Here is a 27,364-nt window from a genome sequence, read left to right as displayed (position 1 = left end):
ATAGATAGATAGATAGATAGATAGATAGATAGATAGATAGATAGATAGATAGATAGATAGATAGATAGATAGATAGATAGATAGATAGATAGATAGATAGATAGATAGATAGATAGATAGATAGATAGATAGATAGATAGATAGATAGATAGATAGATAGATAGATAGATAGATAGATAGATAGATAGATAGATAGATAGATAGATAGATAGATAGATAGATAGATAGATAGATAGATAGATAGATAGATAGATAGATAGATAGATAGATAGATAGATAGATAGATAGATAGATAGATAGATAGATAGATAGATAGATAGATAGATAGATAGATAGATAGATAGATAGATAGATAGATAGATAGATAGATAGATAGATAGATAGATAGATAGATAGATAGATAGATAGATAGATAGATAGATAGATAGATAGATAGATAGATAGATAGATAGATAGATAGATAGATAGATAGATAGATAGATAGATAGATAGATAGATAGATAGATAGATAGATAGATAGATAGATAGATAGATAGATAGATAGATAGATAGATAGATAGATAGATAGATAGATAGATAGATAGATAGATAGATAGATAGATAGATAGATAGATAGATAGATAGATAGATAGATAGATAGATAGATAGATAGATAGATAGATAGATAGATAGATAGATAGATAGATAGATAGATAGATAGATAGATAGATAGATAGATAGATAGATAGATAGATAGATAGATAGATAGATAGATAGATAGATAGACAGACAGACAGACAGACAGACAGACAGACAGACAGACAGACAGACAGACAGACAGACAGACAGACAGACAGACAGACAGACAGACAGACAGACAGACAGACAGACAGACAGACAGACAGACAGACAGACAGACACACACACACACACACAAATAGGCGCACACATCTTTGCGGGGACTCTCCATAGGCGTAATGCATACTGTACAAACTGTATATTCTGTTCCCTTACACTGCCCCTATCCCTAAACCTACCCATCACACACAACTTTCTGCATTTTTACATTTTCAAAAAACATTACTTAGTATGATTTATACGCTGTTTTCCTTATGGGGACCGCTGGCTGGTCCCCACAATGTAGGTAATTTCAGGTTTTACTTGTGGGGACATTTGGTCCTCACAATGTAATATAAACATGAACACACACACACACACACACACACACACACACACACACACACACACACACACACACACACACACACACACAGAGAAATTATACAGATACACACAAGGTTAGGTAGCCTACTTTGTTTACTCAACTATTTAAATCACTCATGCTCAAGTCATTTGCAAAGTGTTTAATTCATGAAATGTCACAGAGCACTATTAAACAATACATAATTTGAGAAGGTGGAAATTTCACACACACACACACACACACACACACACACACACACACACACACACACACACACACACACACACACACACACACACACACACACACACATTTGTATTGTCCTTATTTTATTCATTTGGAATAAAAAAGCGTAATTTTATGCCTTATATGGACTTTTATATTTACTTTATTTTATATGGACTTTATGTTTTAGTCTTTGTAAGGAACAGCTTCTATAGGCTACACCTATGGGTGTTACCTGTTTCATTTTCAGTCTCTTGTAAGTGAGTGAGTCATGCTTGTAAAGTCCCTCAAAGTGATCTCTAAACCTAGATAAATCTTCAATTTAAAAGAGTCCACACTACCTGTATTAAGTGTCTTCAAGCTCCAGAGAAGATCACTTTCTTGGTCGTGGTCCAAAAAATCTTCAGTCTGAAGTGAGCTGTGATTGGACGGATCTGAAAGCTTTCACGTGCCATGGAAACACCACACACACACACACACACACACACTCACACTCCTCTGTCAACCCAAAGGGTGGAGTGGGTCTTTTGAAGACGCACACAACCACAAACACTGAAGGAAGAGGTTGAGGAAAGAATTTGAAGTCAACAATACATTTTAGATTCAGTTAATCATTTGTAGGGGAAACATTGGCACTGTAATGTAAAGCGTTGCCTTTTATACTTATATCTTGTAAGTTTAGAGCACGTGTTCCATAGACACATCTGTTGTCTGAAGAAGGTGGACATGTAGAAACCCGGGTGTTTTGTGGATCATTGGATGTCTTCGGTCATGCAGGTTTCGCGGGTCCGCGCGGCGCGTAAAAGCGAGTGGCTCAGATGCGCTCTCGCGCACCACTTCAGTCCAGATCCCTGCGTGGAAAACGAGATCGTGGTTTTGGCTACCGGCGTGGACCAGTATCTCCAGGAGGTGTTTCATCACCTGGCCTTTTACAACGGTGATGATCTCCTCTCGGATGAGGACTTCAGGAGTCTGTGTTTGATTTTAGGGATTCCCGCGAGCGCAGGGACTGAAAATGTCACCTCAGAACAACTTCCTAGTGTGCTTAACTTTAAAGAATTCCACGCACGACTATGTGGATTTTTCTCGCTTAAAGCTCAGGAAAGACAGACCGGAGCTCGACTCCCGGTCAGTGAGGAGACCGAACACATCGAGCGCGAGATCCGACTCCGGTGTCCCCGTGTCCGGAGGAGAAAGTGCGTCAGTTTTGATCTGTCTACCGATCATCAGAACCGGAAGAGGTCAGTGAGAAGACCCGGACACTCTCAGAACCTGAATCATTCGCAGACTTCTGCTGTGGAATCCACGAAAACCACAGGTACAACTTACACACACACAGACACACACAGACACAGACACAGACACAGACACAGACACAGACACAGACACAGACACAGACACAGACACAGACACAGACACAGACACAGACACAGACACACACACACACAGACACACACACACACAGACACACACACACACACACACACACACACACACACACACACACACACACACACACACACACACACACACACACACACACACACACACACACACACATACTGGTACGGGTGGTTTATAAAGACTTTTTCCCCTAAAAAGTTCCATCCTGGTTTATGGGGACCCACCTTTCCCTTTGTCATAGAGATCAATAAGAAATATTAAACTGCTCCTTATGGCATGGGGTAAAAATCTGACTGCTCAGAATTTAATTCTAATGAAACAGTCTGGTAATATGAAGACCTGACAAACTAAAGCACTGTAAGGACAGGGCAGGAGTGGGCGTTTCCTGATTTAATTGTGATTTATGAGGACTACCCTGGTTTATCTGGACATCACTCACATACATACACACACACACACACACCTGACCCTTAATTATGAGGACAACCCCGGTTTATCTGGACATCTCACACATACACACACACACCTAACCCTTAATTATGAGGACTAACCTGGTATAACCTGGACTAACTTTACCCATGAGAGTGCCGCATCACTTAAGTTTGTTTCAATACCAGCATATAGAAAAACAAAACAAGAATATATCAGCAATTGTTCAACCTGGCTTAAACTTTAAGAGAGATTTCAGAAAACTAACCTGAGTTTGTAATGTGAGATTTAGCAGGTGTGAAGTGAGTGAAGAGCAAAAAGAGAAGAGGGAAAGTGAAATACGGAAATATTTTAGCTTTAAAAATTAAGAAATTAAAAAACCAAAAGGAGAGTTTACTATTTAACCATCACTGACAAATGCATTCACCCACAAGTATTTTTCATAATTGAACCTTGAATGTCAGTCTTAATTTATTAATTAGATTTTAAGAAGTTTTGTCTAAAGATAGTTTTGAATAAAGCTAAATATTTCCAGTTGATTGGGTTTGGGTTTTGTTAATCTGAAAAGAGAAGATTGTTCAAGACTTGCTATTAGTATCTAAATGAACATTGCTGACCATTTGGGTTAAACTGGACATCAGTAACCATATGAATCATGCATACACACACACAACCCTGACTAACCCTTGATTATGGGGACATTTTGGGTTTAACTGGACCTCACCTCACACACACTCACAAACACCTAACTAACCCTTGATTATGGGGACATTTTGGGTTTAACTGGACCTCACCTCACACACACTCACAAACACCTAACTAACCCTTGATTATGAGGACATTTTGGGTTTAACTGGACCTCACCTCACACACACTCTCAAACACCTAACTAACCCTTGATTATGAGGACATTTTGGGTTTAACTGGACCTCACCTCACACACACTCACAAACACCTAACTAACCCTTGATTATGAGGACATTTTGGGTTTAAGTGGACCTCACTCACACACACACACTCTCAAACACACACAAACACCTAACTAACCCTTGATTATGAGGACATTTTGGGTTTAACTGGACCTCACCTCACACACACTCTCAAACACCTAACTAACCGTTGATTATGAGGACATTTTGGGTTTAACTGGACCTCAACTCACACACACTCTCAAACACCTGACTAACCCATGATTATGAGGACATTTTGGGTTTAACTGGACCTCACTCACACACACACTCTCAAACACACACAAACACCTAACTAACCCTTGATTATGAGGACATTTTGGGTTTAACTGGACCTCACTCACACACACACTCTCAAACACACACAAACACCTAACTAACCCTTGATTATGAGGACATTTTGGGTTTAACTGGACCTCACAAACACACACAAACACCTGACTAACCCTTGATTATGAGGACATTTTGGGTTTAACTGGACCTCACCTCACACACACTCTCAAACACACACAAACACCTAACTAACCCTTGATTATGAGGACATTTTGGGTTTAACTGGACCTCACCTCACACACACTCTCAAACACCTAACTAACCCTTGATTATGAGGACATTTTGGGTTTAACTGGACCTCACTCACACACACTCACAAACACCTAACTAACCCTTGATTATGAGGACATTTTGGGTTTAAGTGGACCTCACTCACACACACACACTCTCAAACACACACAAACACCTAACTAACCCTTGATTATGAGGACATTTTGGGTTTAACTGGACCTCACCTCACACACACTCTCAAACACCTAACTAACCGTTGATTATGAGGACATTTTGGGTTTAACTGGACCTCAACTCACACACACTCTCAAACACCTGACTAACCCATGATTATGAGGACATTTTGGGTTTAACTGGACCTCACTCACACACACACTCTCAAACACACACAAACACCTAACTAACCCTTGATTATGAGGACATTTTGGGTTTAACTGGACCTCACTCACACACACACTCTCAAACACACACAAACACCTAACTAACCCTTGATTATGAGGACATTTTGGGTTTAACTGGACCTCACAAACACACACAAACACCTGACTAACCCTTGATTATGAGGACATTTTGGGTTTAACTGGACCTCACCTCACACACACTCTCAAACACACACAAACACCTAACTAACCCTTGATTATGAGGACATTTTGGGTTTAACTGGACCTCACCTCACACACACTCTCAAACACCTAACTAACCCTTGATTATGAGGACATTTTGGGTTTAACTGGACCTCACTCACACACACTCTCAAACACACACAAACACCTAACTAACCCTTGATTATGAGGACATTTTGGGTTTAACTGGACCTCTAAAACACACACAAACACCTGACTAACCCTTGATTATGAGGACATTTTGGGTTTAACTGGACCTCTCAAACACACACAAACACCTGACTAACCCTTGATTATGAGGACAAACTGGGTTTAAATGGACATCACTATTAACTCCACACATAGCAGGAGTACCTGTATTAGAGTTAACCATACTAAACCAAATCAACTATTCTACATTAAAGAGTGAATGATTGTGCATCTTTTTGCTGCCACTAAACCTGTAAAAGTAATACGCACACCTAAGGAAATAGTGCTACAATGTGCTGTTGCTATATCAACCAACATATACACATGGTGCAAAATAAACCTGGTTGGAGAAAATTCAGTGATCAAAGATCAGCAAGTTTTACACTTCATAGAAGACTAGTTAAAGGGCAATTAGATGAAGAAATGCAACTAGACAGCCAATAAAAACTAACAAAATTAAACTGAAAGGGCAATTTTTATTTTGCAAATGGTAAAAAAAGGCTCAACAACTGAGATCTAATAAGGCCATTATTAGAGATGCACCGATTGATCGGCTTGGGACCGGAATTGGCCGATTTTCACGTGATCGGCCATGACCGGCGATCGGCCGGTCAGTCTGACATATGCCGATTTTATACCGGTCAAACGCACTCGGGCGCAGCATGATTAACATCAGCATCACACGTGCACACGGAACGCACATGTAGAAAACCTCGTGAATTACGTCCGTTTCACACCGCAAGCGTGAGAGGCGTGTATTTTTTTCAGCGTGCATGTTAATCAGTGAATGCATCACACCGGGAGCGGGAGCAGAGCGTCAAGCAGGAGCGTCGCGTGAGCAGCAGTGAAGCGGTTTCGGCACAGAGTCTATTTTTGCTGCGCTGCTCACACTCAATTAAAGTGAAAGCACACTTTTTTTGATGGGCAAAATAAATATGATTTCACACAAAAAGTGGCCAAAATGCACAGAATTTGCATGTCTAGTGTGTTTTAACAAGAACTGGAGTAGGCTATGTCAGAAAAGAAAATGAAGAAGACTCAAAAATATTTATAGAAAATTCACCCATTTAAACTTGTTTTTATTATTCAGTTTGGGTAGAAGTATATGCTGTTTTATAAAAAAAAAAAAATAGAAAATAAATATTTGTGTGTGCTGTAAAGTGGTTAGAAAAAATGAAATCGGAATCGGCTAAAATCGGTATCGGCAGGTCAAACTCGGAAAAATCGGAATCGGCCTAGAAAATTGTAATCGGTGCATCTCTAACCATTATGGGACTAAAGTGCATGAGGGAGTGTGCCTCAAAATGACCTCAGCAACACACTGGAAATAAAACCAAATTAAATTGCCTTCCAGTAAATGCATGTATTTGTACATTTCTTTCAAAACAGTGTTTTAATAAAAGTAAATAAAAGGATGTCTTGAACACTCTTCTGGCCCAACAACACTTTAGAGAACAAAACCCACAGACATTAAAGGTTGTATCAGCGATTTCAGGCCCAAACATAAATGATCACATTCATCTAATCTTTCCTAACGATCCGCTAGCTGCCCGCCCCATAAGTATGCCGTCCAAAAACCGCGTCTCTGTAGGCAGCCTAGGCTCTGAGATCTGCACACAAAAACAATGGGTTTCACCAACCACTCAAAACCAAAATAAACAGTGTTCCAACCAATCACCGACAGTTCCAACCAATCACCGCAAAATCTCAAACCACAACACCCCCACCTTTTGTGTGCAGATCTCAGAGCCTAGGCTGCCTACAGAGACGCGGTTTTTGGACGGCATACTTATGGGGCGGGCAGCTAGCGGATCGTTAGGAAAAATTAGATGAATGTGATCATTTATATTTGGGCCTGAAATCGCTGATACAACCTTTAATGGAAGGCGACACTGATCTCTCGAAGAGCTCTAAGAAGATTTCTTTTCCAAATAAAACTTCGGTTCCTCACGAAATCCCTTATATTTTGGGCCGTTCTTTCTCTCAGAACAGGGTCCTCTGCAGTCTTGCACTGCTCACACTCTGCCTTTGTTGCAAGGTGTCCCTTTGAAATATGGACTCTGAAATGTTTCATGACAGCATTCACTTCATTTGGGCTCCATGGCCTTTTCGCAATTCTCCTCAATTTGGTCTCTGTAAAACAAACAAACAAACAAACATATACATACACATATGTATACCTATACACCTATATGTATATACATGGAATAACTTTAATATACCCAAATGTTTAAATACCTCTGGAGTTCTCAGTTTCATCCTGATTCATTTGGCTTTTTCCTGAGGGGTAAAAAGCAACAATTAAAATATATTCCAGCCCTACAATCCAAACAGTTTCGGACCATGTGAAATATCAGCAGATAAGCACACAGGGAAAACTAGTCTCTGGTCCTGTGTAACATGAAAAGGACCACTTTACACTGAATTACTGTGGAAGATAGAAAATAAAATCAACATGTATCCTTTTTCTCAAATAAATATCTAAAATATATGCGCACACACATACCTGTGGAGCTGTCAGCCTCACCCAGGCCCATTTTTGTTTTTTCTAAGGGAAAAAAAAGCAACACACTATTCATCTTCTCTACACGGCAAACAGGTATATCATAATTATTATTATTATTATTATGTAAATATGAGGGCTCTGAACCAGTTCAAAGAATGAAAACAAAAACTGGGGAAAAACCAGAAACGATTACTTGAAATGACCATTAACTGGTTAATAATGGTGTTTTTTTTATTCTTTTTTCTGTTTAAAGGGTAATTCCACCGGTTGAGACATGAATATGTATTGAAAGTGGGTCATATATGTAGTAGAATAGTAGCATACATTTCTAATTTGGGTCCTTCTTGGCCGATAAAAGGCAGAAAATGACTTTTTAGTGCTTGTGGATTGTAGACAACAATCCCCATAGTGCATTGCAATGCTCAGCTCCGCAGGCCACTCCCACTACCTACCGCCTGGAAATCATTTCACACAATTTCTAGTGAAGAGTTACTTTGCGAACTAATTATTTGCTTTATCATGCTCGTTAGCTGAGATAGCTTATACCTGCGTGCATGAAGTTGTCTGGACTTGTGTTCTTCCACAGCTTTCTCAGTCATTTTTACCGTCCGTTTTTCACTGTCTTGTTCATCCATAACGAGCGAATGTTTACACACTTTATTAGTGCGAATATCAAAACCGTAGGGTGAGCTTAACACACACACTGCGTTCCACTTATTTATTTATTTCTCACACAGCGGCGCGCGCGCCCATAGTCCTCTAGGTTTCGATTAACGATCCACAGCACAGCAAGGAAAGCTACGACTTAGTTTCACCGTGAAAGTTTCCTCCTTCCGGCTTTTATCTCGATATCGTACAGTAGAAATTGGCACCGCTGGAATGAAAAAGTTTCTGCCGGTGAAATCAAATGCACGGCACTGATCTGTGATGTGTCTGTTAGCGCATTAGGTCCAACCCCCTATGGGCGGGTTTGAAAGGGTGGGAACTAGAGCTTGTAGTCTTTACAGAAATCCCCCCCTCTTACACTTCCTCCTACAATGACGTAAAATGACGATTTTAGGAGGAAGTGAAAAAGGTAAATAGCGGATTTCTCTCGTCTCAGGGGAAAATGTGTTGCACGACCATTCAATAGTATGACTGGGTTTCTAACAATGATGCAGATAATGACATTTGCATGTAAGGCCAAGCCATTTTTTTGGACAAACAGACATATAAAACATGTAAGGAGGAGGCTGATACATGTAGATCTTGTCTATAAAGTCAAATAAATCAAATACACATTACATAATAAACATCAACATACCATTTCCTTTCCAGTCAAAGCTGAATCTCCTTTCATTGCAACCATCTTTGATGTGGTCATCTGAAATCAGACAGAGCAATTGTATGCTGTTGTCATAAAATGGTTTCATTCTGATGCATAACATTTAACAAATTAGTATGAACGCGGATGTTATTTATGCTTTCCCTCCTAAAATGACCCTTAAAATGCAGATATTAGACAAGAAAATCTCCCTAAACGCAAACCCCTCCCCGCTAGCTGAGGACAGGATGAATTTTACCAACTAAAAAAAGCCCTGTTCAAACTAAAAACTATATATCTATTAAATTATAGGCCTAAAAAATCCTCTCAGTATTAAAGAATAGCAGAGCCTACACCACAGCTTACGCGATAACACAGAGAAACAAAAACAAAAAAATCACTTTCATAACTATTTTACCAGCTGAGAAACGCTAGAAACATTGGCAGTAGGGGTGTAACGATACCCTAATGTCACGATTCGATACATATCACGATACGATATTATAGAGATACTCCAAGACGTGGTAAAAGGGTAACTTTTTTTTAACTGTTGATTAAAATGCCTAATTAAACTCTGTAAACTTGATTGTTTCCCCTCACACAGAAATTTTTATTTTGGGTGTACTGTCCACAATACACATTGTCACTATCCACAATATATATTGTTGCATTTTTGTATTGCGATACATTGCTTAATTGACAGCCAATCGGAATCAATTCTGCTATAACATGCTTCAGTATATAAGCGGCAGTCAAAGATGCGATCACAATAAACAGAGCGTTACCGTCTGCTGGTTGGACCCTAACACAGTTATGGTTGGTGTGAATGGGCCTTAACAGTTTACGTCTCTATGACTGAAAGTCACAAAGCATATCCAGATTGAAAAGTGTGCATATTGGGTCTACAGCTTACCCACAATAAAGAAGCAGCCGACACATACCCAAAGCAACATCTTTTCCACAAACCCTAACCCTGACATGATGGTCCTCCTCGTAGTGGAGAACTGTCCTTATATTTCAGGTCAGTGTCATGCCCATCCCCCAACGCACGAGTTATGAAAATGAATGAACCGATTCCATTTTACACAAAGGAACAAATATTATCCAACAGATTGACTTAATTTATATCAATCTGTATAATAATTCCAATCGCAATTTCAAAAGCAGTTATGTTAAAAAAAAACTAGAAAAAAAAACTTCATGGGGTTCCATATAGGCTACAGAAAGAGTTTTTAAAAACATGGTTGTGTAACAAGGTGCGATTTGCTGGTGGGGGATTTCCCCCCTCCACAGTAATCAATGCTATAGCCTAATTTACCAATAGACCATATCAAATATATTATATATTTTTAAAAATATGCAACACGCACGTTTAAACAACAAACGATACAATCTGAACTGGCGCTTCTGCTCCTGTATTGAGAGATAATGCAGCGCGTTTCAGCTATGATCCTGGTTCCAGTGGCCTTAATACATTCACGGCTTTTCAGAATGTCACAAAGCGTTTTGAGATGTTTTTGAACGAAATATTGATCGTTTATAATTAAGTGTTTTGGCACACCGAGTGGCGCTACGCATTGTTCTAAAATTGGGTTTTATTCTGGCATGTTGAACTAGAGTTCGACAAACGCGGCGGCACTTTCACTTGAATACATTTTTTTCTCATTACAGCTAAAAGAACTTAAAAGGCTAGCCTACTCCGTAATTTTTGGTCATACAGATAAGATATCATCTTTTTTTAAACTGTAAAAGGTCTACAATATGCTAACGATAAAACGTTTTCTCGCTCATGTGAACGAACACACTGGAGAAACAAACGTTTGGTCATTTCACAAAGAGTAAAATCATGGCCGAGTGGAAGAACTTACGGTTCGATCATTTAGATGACACGGGTTCAAATCCCGAACAAACTTGAGACTTTTGTAAATTTTATATTAGCCTATTAATGCATTTTATATCCGATTATTAATGCAGAGAGATTTGTCTAGTTCTAAAACTCTGTTACACCATATAGTTTTTGCTTATATTTATAAAATAAAATTGCCAATCATTTCCATTTTACACTGGAACAAATAGTATCCAACAGAATGACTTTACATCTGTATAATAATACCAATCGTAATTTATAAATAGCTATAGCCTATATACATTTTTGGGATTCCCTATAGGCTATAGGCTACTTCACCAATATACCATATACAATATATAAAATAGAGATATGCAACAGGCACGTTTAAACGACAAACAATAAAATCAAAACCAGCGTTTCAGTTGTTCATTAGTTCCAGTGGCCTTAATGCATGCACGGCTTTTCAAAAGGTCACAAAGCGTTTTGAGATTATTTTGAATGAAATATTGAAGTTTATAATTAAGTGTTTTGGCACACCACGCCGAGTGTCGCTATTGTTCTAAAGTCGGGTTTTATTCTGGCATGTTGAATTAGAGTTCGACAAACACGGCGGCGCGTTCATTTGGATTTATTTTTCTCATAACAGCTAAAATAACTTAATAGGCTACTCCGTATTTTTTGCCTACATCGTTCAAAACTGTAAACTTCTATTCATATTAGGCTAACAACATTTTAGCTGTCGTCTCGTCTCTGTCTCCGAGAACTGCGCGTCACAAAAATGAACCGAAAACCACTTGCCTCAGCTCAGTCACGATAAGAAATCGGCTATGTCTAAAGCCTTTAAATGTCTAAATATTTAATAAATGTTATCTGATTATGTAATCCATCTGAAACTGAGAGGTACAGAGGATCTACTCAAACATGTTTAGCTATGATGTGAGCGCTTCCCAACGAGGAAAGGACAAGGCAAGGGGGAAAATCTCGCTCTAATTAAATGTAGGCTAAATCGCCCTGAATTAAAATGTAAAAGCAGATCAAATAATTTTTGTAGAAATGTTGCTATATTGTTTCATTTAAGTTCATAATTATTCTATAAATGTTATTTAGTTTAACAGCAGCACAACAAAGCACTGTGGTTCGAGGTTTATTTGAATAAAAAAGAACAACTTATTGAAATTGAATGAATTATTGAAATGAAATATTTAGTAATAAAGTTTCATGACAGAAATATCACTACATGTAGCTTACATTATTTAATTCCTTCATTATCAACACTTTAATAGTCTAATGCTAGAATAGCGGTTTAAGTGTGAATTGCGACTTCTTTTTGTTGTAAGTCAGTCTCAGACTCAGAGAGCCTGTGGGGGGGTTGGAGGGACAGTGGCTTTATCGGCACAATAGGTGTTAATGTTCCTCTTTCATATGGAGATGTCGGATAGCCAGCCTGCAGGCAAAGGCTAAATTCTTATAAATCTCTCGGTGTGTCCAAATGTAGGCCCTATATCTTATTAAATATTGTAGTTTATTTTTTGTATTTAAAGTTTTCACACAAAATTTCAATTAAAGTGTTCAATCCAGTTGTTTCAACTGGTTTTGTAGAGTTTTAGAGTTTTAGAATGAGCACTGTGTATGATTGTCAACAATCTGGCATTATCTAAACATTAACTGTTGACTAAACACATTCATGCCACAGCAGATACAGAGCTCTTTAATTCAACCTCGTTTTATTGTAAGGTGAATTCAACAAGGCATGCTGTGTCTTTGAAGCAACAAAGGCTTAATAATTTGTTACAGTTTTTTTTTTTTGGAGGGAGGGAGGGAGACAAAATAAACTTGCTAAAAAGAGATCCAGCACGAGAGACAGGCAAAGAAAAACGCATGTTCTTAATTTATGTGGCTTTGGACTATTTTCGTTTTGTACTGTTTTAATTGTTTAATTTAGCTGAAATTCCTTTGGCAATACAAATTTAAAATGTTGCAAGAATAAGATTCTGTGTTTCTTACATTCTTCAAAATTTGCGATGGGTTTCAAACTTAATTAATTGTAGTGTTCTTTTACATTTTCATTTGTTTTTATATTGAAAGTAATACTATTTAGTTAGTCTGTCAAGTCAACAAAATCAGTCTTTTCTGATTTGTTCAATGTATGGATCTGTTTTGAAAAATTTCTCCCGTTGCTATGGCCAGGTATCACTCACTGTCAGTCAACTCAATTTCGTGAATGATTCACAAAACAATAATTTAGCAGATTAAAGACAAGCTTCATTATTTTCATTTTCTGACGCGATCAGCTTTCTTTTTTTATTTATTTTCATTTCCCTCATCAGCTTTGTCGTGCAGCGGACATGGAATGTAGCAAATTTACGTTAATGTGGCATTGATAATTAAACAAAACGCTTGACATTAAATAAATAAACAGTTAATGAACTCGCTAATAAACAGTTACCTATTTAAGCATCAAGAACGGTAAAACATAAATGAAGTCGGCCAACATTGAGATGAGTTGGCTACATTGAGATTGGATCTCGGATCGCTTGAAGCTCCGTGAGGCTCATGTTGTTGCGTTAACCACTGAGCTACCGCCTGAACGCTATTAAATTACGTCTTATGCTCTTCCAGACCCTCATTGATAGCCTAATATATTTCTGTTGCAATGTTTTATGTTGTAATGTTTTCACTATTTATTCAATTTAATTTCAGTATTGTGATTATGAATTCGTTTAACTACAATGTTTCACTTGAATTCATCTTTTACAAGCTTTCAATCGCTCTGAATGAGTCGCGGCGCGGCGGTAGATTACGCAATAGAGAGAATAAACTGACACCTTGATTGTAGCGCCTCTTAGCGGTAAAAGGCAGCAAATACACATCCGAATTTTACCCCCGCGGCAGTAAAAGTATTATTCTTGTTGAGTACCAACTGTACCCAAAGCAACATCTTTTCCACAAACCCTAACCCTGACATGATGGTCCTCGTAGTGGAGAACTGTCCTTATATTTCAGGTCAGTGTCATGCCCATCCCCCAACGCACGAGTTATGAAAATGAATGAACCGAGCAATGTACATTTTACTCGAATTTGAGACGTCACAACAGCGTCTTTAAGACGACAGTCCACGTCAACCAGTCTAGCATGATGCCCAACCATCCTACACTTAACATTGCCTGTGTCAAAGAGAAGAAAACAATGAAGGAACATGCGCTCACTTACTTTCTGTTTCACTGATGAGGAAGGATTCACACTGCATTCAGTCACAGCCACTGATGTCTCGTCACACAATTCCTGTAATTATGAGAAAGACAGGTACAACACTGAGGCAAGGATGTTTGCCAATTGGTCACCGCAACTAATTCTAGTATCAACCAAAGACTAAATATCTAGTGTCCCTTTCATGGCTCCGTCATGCACAAAGCAGACGTGCAGAATTTTTTAAAATAATCTGCATCATATAAAAAACTAACATTCATGAAATACAGAACATGGTTGACTTTCAGTGATAAAGTCTTTAAGAGACTCACCCTTAAACGCGAAGGCCAAGAGGAATCCCCATAGTTGTATGTGACCTCCTCATCTGGAAAGATATGTCTTATACTAAACAGACACAGGTGTGGCCTTCCGTCAACAATGATTGTCTTGACTTTGCAATTTGGATTTTTGTCATCATCATTCCTCCACCGTCCTCTTTTGTTGCATCTATGCTGTGATAAAAATAGTGCAGTAAGAAACTTAAAACATAGACACACACTGAAACATACGGTTCTAACTGAACATTTGGGTTAGGCTAACCTTGGCCTATTTAACCTATATTCAAATACACATTGTGAAAGTTAACTTGACTTCCTAAGAATTTAATAGGTCAGATGATCCACTTAAGGTAAAAAAAATAATACCCCAGTTGAACAATAACCATGTTATTGATTATCACTAACTAATAAGTTCCTAATGTTATGAGAACCCTAGCAAATCTGCTATTGTAATAGTGCGGCACGATTAATCTTATCGCAATCGTAATCGCGATGTCAAGCCTGTGCGATTATATGGCGCAAAATGCTGCAATTTTATGTAAAATAAACAATGGGCTGTTAACGCAATTAACGCAGCATCTGTTATTTTTTGTCATCTTTTGGCTAGTGTTACATGATAATGCTCTCATGCGATTGCTTAAAACCATTCATGCGAGACAAGTCAAAAGAGAGCGCGCTGAATGTCCGACTGTGACTCACAGAAAGACACGCGCCAGAATACAGTTCTCTTTCGCTCTTGAACGAACAACAACACACACAATTATGCCAAAATGTCGTTTGTCGAGTATCTTCATAACTTCTTATGATGGACGTATAGAGTTGTGAGAGGATGAGGCGCATGTGAGATCCGCGTCTCTGTCAGCAGCGGCTGCTCTTAAAGGGCCAGCAGCCAAAGCTTTCAGTAAAGTTAATCACAGAACAAAGGGGACAGAGAAAATTACTCACTGCTCTTGACTAAAGAACTTATGTAGCTTTAATAAGGATTAGTCTATTTATTATTTATGCAGCGCAGAGTCTGCATACTTGCTGTTTGATAACTTTATTAAATTTCTGCATACCTGTTAGACAGGAAGGGCACAGGTAAATATGACATGTCATTTATAATGGGTTTATGTGAGGATTATTTGAAGTTCACTTAAATTAAAAGCTGTTATATTTTTTGACGTCTAATAAATGTTTTTTTTTTAAATTATAGCTTTCAATTGTAATGATGGAATCACTGTAATGTCGGATGGCTATAATTAATGTTTTAAATGGGGGTGGATTAATTTTTATCCAGACATCAATGGCTTAGATGTTATCAATCATTTAGTTGTTGTTGCTAGTTTGAGTTGAGAAATACACATTTCAGAATTATCACTAATCTGTGTGTGCATTTTGCTTTAGAACCAAGCAAGTTGACTCATGAAACCATTTGTTTATTATATCGCAATCGCATATTCCAATTGCAATATTGACCTCAATAATCACAATGACATTTTCCCCAAATCGTGCAGCCCTATATTGTAATAATAATAGTAATAATAATAAATCATAATCATAACTGTTTTTATTAGAATGACATGCAACTAGTTTGCTCTGAATATGAACCAAAAATAAATAAACCAAAAAAGAAACAGCCAGCTTACCAATAACGTGTTCCATTCCATGTGAAGTCAAACAAGTAGTTGCCTTGAACATCTTTAACATGTTTACTTTGAGAGAGAATCCCACGGTATTCAACAACAAAGGTGGATGGTTCAATGTGCTCAAGTGCAAACACACCTCTCCCTAAAAGGGCAAAATAATATATAATAATACAAATAAAACATGAATCCAAGTGCACCTATATGTTACACAGCTAACCAACCTATCCTTTTAAAGAGTTAAATCCTGTAAAACTGTGTAATGTAATATGAGGTGCAGGAAATAAAAAAAATAAAAAAAATAATCAAGCATTGGTTTTCACTGTGATATAGCCTACTAGTTGAATTTGGTTACACTATTCTCCGTATACATAGTTTTATGTATTTATTTTAAAATAATAATTATAAAAAAATTGTTTAAAGTTTTTTTTTCATCTCTTAACCTTTATGAAAATGAGCGGCTTACCCAAGGGTAAAATGTGTGAATGTGAAAGATCATGTCCAGACTGCCAGCAATAGGCCTACTTTTCATTCTTACAAGTGCATGCCTACTTTATGATTTGATTTGCCTGCAGTCTGAACATAGTCAAATTGCCTTGTGGTGCACAATTTACCTTTGAATGTGTTGATTTGTCGTCCCTCAATGAAGGCTTTGTCTTTGCCCGACAATATGTGTTCTTTTGCATCCTGCTCAGGTTTTATTCTCTTCTTTCTTAACATGTTGACTGAAAACATTCCAGACAACATAATTAGTATGTATTTATAAATATATAAATATAAATAGATAGATAGATAGATAGATAGATAGATAGATAGATAGATAGATAGATATGCTTAATATACAGTACATTATTGTCAGACTTTAGTCTATATCAATAAATACAACATTTTACACAGAAATAGTTGATCAGTGAGGTTTTGAGGCTTGTTACTTTTGATAAGAAACAGTCTCCGATTTCAAATTCAGTCCATTTTATCACTCTTTAATGTGGCGCCTCAGATCAAATGAAGCTAAACTCGTTACTTAGAAAAATTAACTATAGAGAGAAAGTTTTAGAAAATGTTACATGTATTACACCTGATTTACATTAAAATAATAAATGTAAAATCGAATAGGAAATAGAATCGAAAGCACGTGAATTAAAATTGAATGGAATCATAAAATGTCTGCTAATATCCAGCCCTAAAATGAATCAACCAGATAATTTTGGCAAGTCATTCTAATGACAGTAACGTTACATTAATGAAAGTATACTTTTACATTAGTCTCGTTTCTGTTTATTTAATATATTTCTGTATCTTACTGTATTAAACTGTAAATTCATCCACTCAACTTTACCAGTCATCATGATGACAACATAGATTTGATTTATTTCAAAATGTAAATTAATTCTCTCAAGCATCCATGGAGATGTATCTTTCATCAACTAATACTAATACTAGTATCCAACTGCTTATGGACTTATATTAGCCACGTTTAGTGGCCACGTTTAAAGTAATGCTAACGTTATTAAAAACTGTCTGACTCACGACACTTAACTCCATAAAGGTAGAATATATAAATAAACGCACTTACCTTCCTCGTGATAAAGTGAAAATCTCCCACTATAGCTCGTCAACTTCGCTCGAATTCTGCTAATTAATCTTTCATGATGATGATTAATCTTCTGATTAATCACACCGTCACACCACACGTCTGCGATAGAAGATCAGAGGCGCAGGCGCGCTGACTTTGACGGATGTGAAATGCAGCCAATCACTGACGAGGATTCCAGCAGCCAATCACTGACGAGGATTCCAGCGTTCCACCAATGAATCGCGCTTGGGCGTGGTCTGGGTGTATGAAATGTGTATGATACTGCAGTAGCGTCGAATTTCACATAGAGGGAGATTATACACTCTGAGCGACTCTGAGCATACACTGTCACACACTGAAAAACGGGTACAACGGATTTATAAGGACATATTGAGAAAAAGCGGGAGGTGGTTAGGCGCAGCGTGAAATGCCTTTCTACACTGCTCGACTTATGAGGACAGTAGTGCTGTCCTCGTAGTTACGGCATGTCCTCATAGAGTCGGTATGTATCCATGGTTTTTGTCCTCATAATCCGGTCGCACCAACGCACACACACACACACACACAGCTTTGTTTTTGTGAAATATGAGGACATTCCATAGGCGTAATGACTTTTATACTGGACAAACTGTATATTCTATCCCCCTACACTGCCCCTATCCCTAAACCTACCCATCACAGGAGACATGCTGCATTTTTACATTAAAAAAACCCCATTGTTTTTTATGTTTTTTAAGCTATTTGAAATATGAGGACACATGCAATGTCCTCATATATCACGTGTAAGTTGTAATACCAGTGTAATATGCATGTCATTATACACATTTGTGTCCTCATATATCACAAAAACAAACACACACACACACACACACACACACACACACACACACACACACACACACACACACACACACACACACACACACACACACACACACACACACACCTGAGCTGTCAGGACAGGTGGACCAATTTAATAGCTGCATTTTTCCATCCAAAAACTCAAGCCTTAGGGGACATTTTTAGTCTTTACTGATAAGTAATGAATATTTATTTACGGGAGATTAAGGAGTGTAGCCTAATGTCTGTGCCTTCCAGAAATTGCATATTAAATGTTAAATGTAATGTTATATAAACAAACGTATTACTGCTTCCACAAAAATATTAATCAGCTGTTTTCAGCATTGATAATACTAAGAAATGTTTCTTGAGCAGGAAATCAGACACTGAAATGTGACACTGAAGACTGGAGCAATCATGCTGAAAAATCAGCTTTGGACCACAGGAATAAATTACATTTTAAAATATATTTTAAAAAATTTAATTGTGATAATATTTTACACACAATATTACTGTTTTTTACTTATTTTATCTATTTTTTATCAAACAGATGCAGCCTTGGTGAACATAAGATACTTCTTTGTGTATTATTAAAGTAAATGATAACAGTCCAAATAAACGATTTATTCGTCACCCTTCATACAAGATTAAATCTGAAAATGCTTTACAAACAAGCAGAAAATGTATAAGAATATACCAATAAATATTATTTGTAATATTTATTTATTAATTTGTATTTACACTGATTAATAAATAATGTATAATTTCTCTGAATTCATTTCAAAGCAAAAAGAAAATGTAGTAATTTTACTGAAGGTCTAATTTTCTAATGTTTATTGCAGTGTCTACTATTACTGTAACTATTTTTATTTAAAATAACTAGTAAATCTTTTTTATTGATAGGTTTAACAAAAATATTTGAAATTAAATTAAAGGCATGCCATTTAATTTTTAATGTATATGATTTTACACATCTAATAACAATATTTGATTTTTATTGTATCACATTTATTAAGAATAAATGTAATAAAATAAACAAACGTATCATATTTATTCAAATTATTGATTAATAAATCATTTTAAACCTTATAGCTACCTTATATGTGTTTTCAAATGATACATTTGGTCAGTACTGAAGATGTATTTGTACTATATGTATTGCAGTGGATGTTAACCCTCAGAGGAGATGGCAGGACCAGCTAGAGTTGGAGAACGCCAGTCTGAGGGAGCTGGTGGAGGACTTGCGTTCAGCCCTGCAGAGCAGCGACGCGCGGTGCATGGCACTGGAGGTGGCGTTACGCCGGAAAGACGTGCCGCCCCAACACACTGCTGGTGGAACCCCGGAGAGACAAGACTGCAGCGCTGGGGGCAAAACAAAATCACGACAATCCAAACACATGGAATGGGACACCAGAAGAAGCACCAAAGACCTCCTGCGAGAGCTGGAGCTGATCCGTGCTTCACGTGATGGACAGCTGGAGGAAGCCATGAGGTTTAACCAGAGGTTAGAGGAAGAGCTGATGGCAGCTTATGGGGAGCTCAGCAGGATGCAGGAGACCGTGGACAGTGTCAGGACTGAGAACGCACGGATTAAGAAGAGGACAGAAGAGGTCAGAGGGTCACTGGCCGCAGGGCTGGAGGGTGTGAGAGCTTTACAAGACCAGGCCAAACGAGCTGACCTGCTCCGAGAACGAGTCCAGAGTCTGGAGAACCAGCTGGAGAAGTTCAGGTACTTCTCACTTTTATTCATCAAATGCGATCATCATACAACAGTCAAGTCAAGTCAAGTCACATTTATTTATATAGCGCTTTTCACAATACAGATTGCATCAAAGCAGCTTCACAGTGATAACATGAAAGTAGTACAACACAGTTCAATAATATTGTTGAATATTAAATATCCCCAACTAAGCAAGCCAAAAGCAAGGCGACAGTGGCAAGGAACCAAAACTCCATCAGATTGGATGGAGAAAAAAACCTTGGGAGAACCCAGGCTAGTCAGGGGCCAGTTCTCCTCTGGCTAACAATCATAGGGTTTTAAAGAAGCTTTACAGTAAGTCCATATCAGAGAGTACCTGGAAAAAATACATTTAGTTAATCATGTAATATTTAGGGGATAACATATCGCCGGCGTTGAGTCGTCTCTTCGCAGGCGTTGAGTCGTCTCTTCACAGGCGTTGGTCTTCTCATCACAGGCGTTGAGGCATCCGAAATCCCCGTGAGAGGCAGGATACCAAACTGGAGCCTACGAACGCCATTTTTCTCGGGACAAGCGTCCCGAGATAACAGCAGAAAGGCAGATGGGAAATAATTAGCATAGCTGATGTTCATAATGATTTCCATTACACGGGAGTAGGTGTTAGAAAACCATAATCTCACAACTCTCCGTAACCCAAACTCTCCGCAACCCAACTGCAACCATACGGACCGACCCGTTTGTCTATAAGGCTGTCGAGCCCCACTGGTGCGTTAAGCAGTTTCAGTGGCAAACGGTTCCGTATGGCATAGCAGAGGACTAAAAGGTAAGCATTATGTGAATGCTTGACTAAAGAGACACGTCTTTAGTCTAGTTTTAAACTGTGTCAGCGAGTCAGAGCATCGGACCGTATCGGGAAGGCTATTCCAGAGTTTTGGAGCTAAATGCGAGAATGCCCTCCCTCCTTTCGTGGACTTCGATATCCTAGGAATGACCAGAAGCCTTGAATTTAGTGATCTTAGAGAACGCGGTGGATTGTAGGGCGAAAGAAGGTCCGTTAAGTACATAGGAGCTAAACCATTAAGGGCTTTATAGGTCAGTAGTAGTACTTTGTAATTGATACGGAACTTAATAGGTAACCAGTGCAGAGATGATAAAATCGGTGTTATATGATCATATTTTCTTGATCTAGTAAGTACTCTAGCGGCTGCATTTTGCACTAACTGTAGCTTGTTTATTGAGGATGCAGGACAACCAGCTAATAAAGCATTACAGTAATCTAGTCTCGAGGTCATGAATGCATGAACTAACTTTTCTGCACCAGAAACAGATAGCATGTTACGTAATTTAGCAATGTTTCTAAGGTGGAAAAAAAACAGTTCAAAAGTTTGGGGTCAGTAATTTTTTTGAAAGTATTTAATACTTTTATTCAGCAAGGATGCATTCAATTGAACAAAAGTGACAGTAAATGAATGAATGAATGAGGCATTTATATAGCGCTTTCATATGTACTACTGTACACCCAAAGCGCTTTACAATCATATCAGGGGTTCTCTCCTCAACCAGCATGTATAAATTTAAAGACATTTATAACAGAAGAAATGCTGTTTTTTTTTAACTTTCTATTCATCATAGAATCCTTAAAACAAACGAATCACGGTTTCCACAAAAGTATTAAGCAGCACAACTATAATCAACAATGATAACAATCAGAAATGTTTCTTGAGCAGCAAATCAGCATATTAGAATGAAATGAGTTCTGAAGGATCATGTGACACTGAAGACTGGAGTACCGGTAATGATGCTGAAAATTCACCTTTGCATCACAGAAATAAATTAGATTTTAAAATATAAATATATATTTTTTTAAATTGTAATAATATTTTATAATATTACAGTTTTGTTTACAGTATATACAGTATAATCAAATATTGCAGCCATAGTGAATATGAAAATATTCCAAATATTTTCAAATATTTCGAACGGTACTGTCTGAGTATTATTAAAGGTATACCATAGTTCACCCAAAAATGAAAATTCTGTTTTAGTCCATAAAATAAAAGTCAGTGGGGTCCAAAATAACACTGGAATCCATTGACTTTCATTGTATTGACAAAAAAACAAAAACAAAGACGTTTTTCAAAATATATTCTTTTGCATACAGGTTTGGAAAGACATTTCATTTTTTCATAAAAGGATTTTACTTAATGTTTCTGTCACCATTTCATATTGGAATTATCAATAAAGTAAAATTAATTAAATGTATCAAAATTATAGATTATTCTGAACCAGTTCACTTCAAGACCTAGTCGCAAGCATATAAAGTTCTGTCATGAAACTCTAGATGGCGCTGGCTGGTCCTTAACTCAATCTGCTTGCAATCACATCATTCTCTATAGGGCACAGCTGATTGGTTCCTGCTGTATCAGTAGCCAATGAGATCGCTGCTCAACCTTCAAATACTTAGTCAGCATTTGCTGTAGCAGTTGCAGTGCGCTTTCAGAAACTCTCCACCTTCCCCAGCTCCACTTGTATAGATCTGCTACGGGTAATTCATGAATGCTATATTGTACAGCAGCAGCATGTCTTGTTTACAGCAGTGTGTCATGTGTGTATTGGCAGTAGCAAGTCCCGTACTTGCCCTGCAGCAGCAGCAGTGTAGCAGATCTATTACGCCAAGACCAAACATATCAAAATTGTCACACCCATTACTGTGCCAAACACTCAGAGAGGTGTCATGACAGAAATACTTTTCTAAGACCCAGAGCAGACCACAAAGGCATTCCCAGACAAGAAACCATAATCAACACAAAATCTTGCATAACTGTAAGATTTGTACGGGCACTGATGCTCCAGAGTGGATTCTGGCTTGAGTTGCTGTTGGTGAGTCAAGGAACAGGGGTTGGTTATGACACAGATTGATTATTAAGGAGTAGCATTGAAGGGCATGTCGCAGGCATGCTTGATTTTCCCTTGACAGATGTTAATGACCTGCCTTAATAACACAGGATGGCACAGTTTCCTGAAAACGCTTATTAGTCATTTGCTTTCAAGTGTGAGTATTACAGCAAATCATTCAAAGCCACTATTACAGCATCTAACTCTACATATCTTATTATATCCTGTGGGGAAGGATATAAGGTAGGCCTGCGTCCAGACACGTGTTTAAGCAGACAGAGATCAAAGACGTTTATGGTCAGTGATTTTTACAGTGCTGTCTCATTTGTCTCTTGCATCTATGAACATAATGCAGTCAAATAATGCAAAGATCTGAGGAAAGCTGTAAAGTACAGAGAAATTATATATGAAGTATTGTGCGGCTTTTAGTCCACATATTAGCATATGTTAGTGTACACTTCTACAAGCTAAAAAGGTTAAATATGTTGAAAAAAAAAACCAACATTTTTATAAACGACTTTTTAAAAGACGAAGACGGTTTTTTTGTGTTGGGTTTACATATTAAATGAACTTAATGCACAAACTTAAACAGGGAATGTGTATTATAGCGTCACCAAACACAATTCCAAAAATAAATGTAGTTAATTGCAGCATATTTTTGAGTCGATAATAACCGTAAGAAATATAACAATGAAAAAAACATAATTAATTGAATCTAATTTATATGATTTTGCATTTCTAAAAACATACGTTATTTTAAATATAACGTATTACACTTATTAATACAAAAATATTATAGGTATAATATGCTAAATAAAAAAGTAAAGTATAAGAAAATTTTAAAGCAAAATGATAAATTTGTCATTACTAAAGTTCTAATTTTTCAAGACTTAAAATGTGTACTTTCAGTGCCAATAGTGACACCAAACCAAAAAAATATTACCGGTAGTTTTGCAATTGAGTATGAATTAGAGATTACACAAACCAAAAACTAGTGCTAATAACTGTAGGAAGCTTCAGTATAATCAACTAATAAACTTCTGTATTCTTAGAACCATTTCCAGCATGCATGGCCAAATGCCAGTGTTAAAACTTTAGCTCACATTAACCTTGCAATCAATCAAGTAGATGGCTGGCTTTCAGTAGACGCTTAGCAGATTAATATCTGGGTTAATATTTCATTATTTGCATCACAGAGCGGTGATGTAATGCTCATTCCTCACCTGGAAAAGCAGGTCGAAACCTGTCAGGTTCCTCGCTCAGAAAATCCATACGGTCTGCAGGGACAATAATCAAACATGCATCTGCAGCGCAAGAAACGCAGAACATCCTCTTTCAGTCATGTGATCTTCAACATTTTGATTCCAAAGATCTTGACTCACCTGCACAGATGGTTATTTGATCATGTTTACAGTGCTTTATGACTTGTTCTTAGGGCCCAGTGCACCTGCACAGAGCTGAATATGAACAGAACCGAAACACTAGTTGAACAATGTAGGTCCGGATTTCCCTCCTTCCATGATGATGCCCTCATCAGAAGAGGTAAGCAGATCAAAAACCACTCAGAAACAAGTCAACTTCTCATTCAGATCTTAAGAAATGACATTTTCTTTGTTAACTTTGGCATGCATCTCAATAGCTGTGGCTATGTTCAGAATGGGATACTAGCACACTGTGTAGTATATACTATGCACTATAGCTACTTTAAAAAAAATGCATCATACATGAAAAGATATGCTTCATTGTTGTCATGTGACATCGTCACTTGCATGTTTACTTCAGCAAGTGATGTGCAGCATCATCTTGGAAATAAATGCAAAAATAATTGTAGTAGATCATTTAAGGGATAGTTCAAACAAAAATGAAAATTCTGTCATTCAAAAATGATTTTTTTTGGGTGAACTATCCGTTTTAAAGGCAGTAGTGGTCGTTTGATGTCTCTGTGCAGAAGATGGCCTGCAGAGGTCAGTAGAGGGTCGGGCAGCATCAGATGAGGAAGAGGAGGAGAGAGGCGTGGATGAAGGACAGTGCTGCCACCTGGAGGTCAAACGGCTGATTAACAGATTACACAGCTGTGCTAAAGGGTAAATAGAGCCTAAATATCAAACAAAACAAGTCTATGATTTCCTTTCTGTGCTTTTTGGCCACAACACATGCACGTTTGCATTAATAGGACATGTTCTCCGTCTACAGGTGTCAGAAAGCTGCTATCTGTAACTGGCTTGTCTCTCAGAGCTCCACTCGCGGCAAAGAAACTAAAGGATGTGTGTGGATTCCTCAAGCGGAGGAGAGGGGAAATGAAGCAGTTAAGGTGAGAGTTGAAGCAGAAACTATGATCATGTGTTTACAGAATTGTCATCCACCACATCTTCTCTAATGAACCCTTGCCTTCTCTGTCACGGCCCGCAGATGAAGCAGAAAGAGGCGGACAGCTTGAGAGCTCATACTTCACTGCTGGAGGAGAGACTGACTGATGCGCTCACTTTACTGCTGCAGATTCCACATAAAGTGAGAATTAGATTCAATGATAGGGCCTGGTTTCACAGACAGGGCTTAGATTAAGCCAGGATTAGTTCATTTAGGACATTAAGGTAGCTTTTACAAACGTGCTTTGGAAAAAAAACATTACAGGTGTTCATCTTGAGACAAAAAAATGGCACTAACATATTTTAAGATGGCAGTTCAAGTTGTTTGCATGCATTTGAGTCTGGGACTCGGCTTAAGCCTTGTCTGTGAAACCAGGGGTAGATTTGTACCTTTTCTGAAAGGGGTTTTGGGTGGATGCTCTCATACCCAAGTCAAGCTATGATACGGCTCGGGTCCCTTGATCCCATTATTGTAAGTCAATAGATGTTTCTTTTTTTTTGGCCATACTCCCCTACTTAGGTTTAGGGTTTTATGATTTCGGACGCAGCCTTAGACAGTTAAAAATTAGGTTGATACCTGGTTAATACTTCCTGTTCATTCATCACACCGGAAATGGAAGGTCAAGTCAAGTCACCTTTATTTATATAGTGCTTTATACAATACAGATGGTTTCAAAGCAGCTTTACAGTGATAGTCAGTCAAGTCATGCACACTGCATTGTGGGATATATTGTTCCTTTCAGTGCACTTTGTTTATGTTTTGGCAAATGTAGTGTTCTTTATTCTATGCATAAAGAAAATGCAGATAATATTGACTGTATGCATACTATATACCGCAAAAAATGTATAGTAGAATCCCTTTCTGAATAGCCAGTGCTAAATTGCACAGTAGAGTAGCATTGATAAGTCCACACTGCCACCTAGTGATTAAGTTACGTAATGAAAACTTTTATATTCTGACCCCTGATAGAGAGTCTCTCGCCGGATCTTGGGGAAAATACTGATCAACACACTAGATCTGTGTAGCAGGAAAAGTCACGGTAAGCTCTGCCTAGATGTGTTTCATCTACTTTCTTTTATCCAAAACTGCTGGATAAAGTCCTATTTTGTCCTTCAGACTGCACTCCAGTGTTCCAGGTCGTGGACACACTCTGCCAGCAGCTCCTCTCCAGTGAGCTCCTGGATGGAGGAGAGGAGGAGGTCTGCAACGGGTCACGACCTTCTGTGACCTCAGGTCACCCAAACACGTCCAACCCCCTTCTGATGTCCTGCTGAGTGCTCACAGATGTCCCGCCTAGGACACTTTCTATCAGGGTACAAATTGGTGTTACATAATTTTTTATTACATCATATATCATTTTTAAACTATATTCGCATGTTTTCAAATTGTGGTAACAGGGTTGTTATGCGTCATATCAAATGTCTTAAAATAAAATAATGAAAAAAACAGCTCATATAAAATTTAGTTTGACCTCTTGAAGTGGACAAGCATAATTTTCTCACCTTCTTCCACTTATTTAAAAAAAATAAAAATAAAAAATTTAATTTAAAAGTTTCTAGTCCCATTTTGTACCCTATTTGTGGAAAGTGTCACCA

At 37.8% G+C, this 27,364-nt stretch overlaps 1 protein-coding gene and 1 long non-coding RNA gene across 5 annotated transcripts; one reads left to right on the top strand and one right to left on the bottom strand.

Annotated features, from left to right (window-relative positions):
- The first annotated feature begins 1,829 nt into the window (after window positions 1–1,829).
- Window positions 1,830–27,102, top strand: si:ch211-112f3.4 (EF-hand and coiled-coil domain-containing protein 1). Of its 2 annotated transcripts, none has more exons than XM_056243566.1 (8): window positions 1,830–2,726; window positions 19,973–20,537; window positions 24,838–24,944; window positions 25,354–25,486; window positions 25,596–25,713; window positions 25,812–25,910; window positions 26,739–26,808; window positions 26,886–27,102. In XM_056243566.1, the coding sequence occupies exons 1-8, from the start codon at window positions 2,168–2,170 to the stop codon at window positions 27,041–27,043; spliced, it is 1,809 nt and encodes a 602-aa protein (XP_056099541.1). In that variant the 5' UTR covers window positions 1,830–2,167; the 3' UTR covers window positions 27,044–27,102. The 2 variants fall into 2 exon arrangements, with proteins under 2 accessions (XP_056099541.1, XP_056099540.1); XM_056243565.1 differs by having other exon boundaries at window positions 1,837–2,726; window positions 25,351–25,486.
- LOC130078071 (uncharacterized) lies at window positions 14,915–18,070 on the bottom strand. Of its 3 annotated transcripts, XR_008805878.1 has the most exons (4): window positions 17,969–18,070; window positions 17,007–17,117; window positions 16,396–16,537; window positions 14,918–14,936 (listed from the first exon to the last, which is right to left on the bottom strand). It is a non-coding gene; the product is annotated as an uncharacterized LOC130078071 (long non-coding RNA). The 3 variants fall into 3 exon arrangements; XR_008805877.1 differs by lacking the exon at window positions 17,969–18,070 and having other exon boundaries at window positions 14,915–14,941; window positions 17,007–17,149; XR_008805876.1 differs by lacking the exon at window positions 17,969–18,070 and having other exon boundaries at window positions 17,007–17,149.
- Window positions 27,103–27,364: the final 262 nt, after the last annotated feature.

This window comes from Rhinichthys klamathensis, unplaced genomic scaffold (assembly GCF_029890125.1).
Source record: "Rhinichthys klamathensis goyatoka isolate OS25496 unplaced genomic scaffold, OSU_Roscu_1.1 h1tg000810l_1, whole genome shotgun sequence".
In the NCBI taxonomy this organism is placed as follows: domain Eukaryota; kingdom Metazoa; phylum Chordata; class Actinopteri; order Cypriniformes; family Leuciscidae; genus Rhinichthys; species Rhinichthys klamathensis.
Note: the sequence above shows the minus strand (reverse complement) of the source record. Positions and strands in the feature narration are given on the sequence as shown.

Excerpts from the sequence above, each read along its gene's own strand:
- si:ch211-112f3.4 (XM_056243565.1), top strand. The coding sequence starts at position 2,168 with ATGTCTTCGGTCATGCAGGTTTCGCGGGTCCGCGCGGCGCGTAAAAGC. Across the intron at positions 25,487-25,595 it reads TTACACAGCTGTGCTAAAGG|GTGTCAGAAAGCTGCTATCT; the intron begins GTAAATAGAGCC and ends CTCCGTCTACAG. Across the intron at positions 25,911-26,738 it reads TGCTGCAGATTCCACATAAA|AGAGTCTCTCGCCGGATCTT; the intron begins GTGAGAATTAGA and ends GACCCCTGATAG.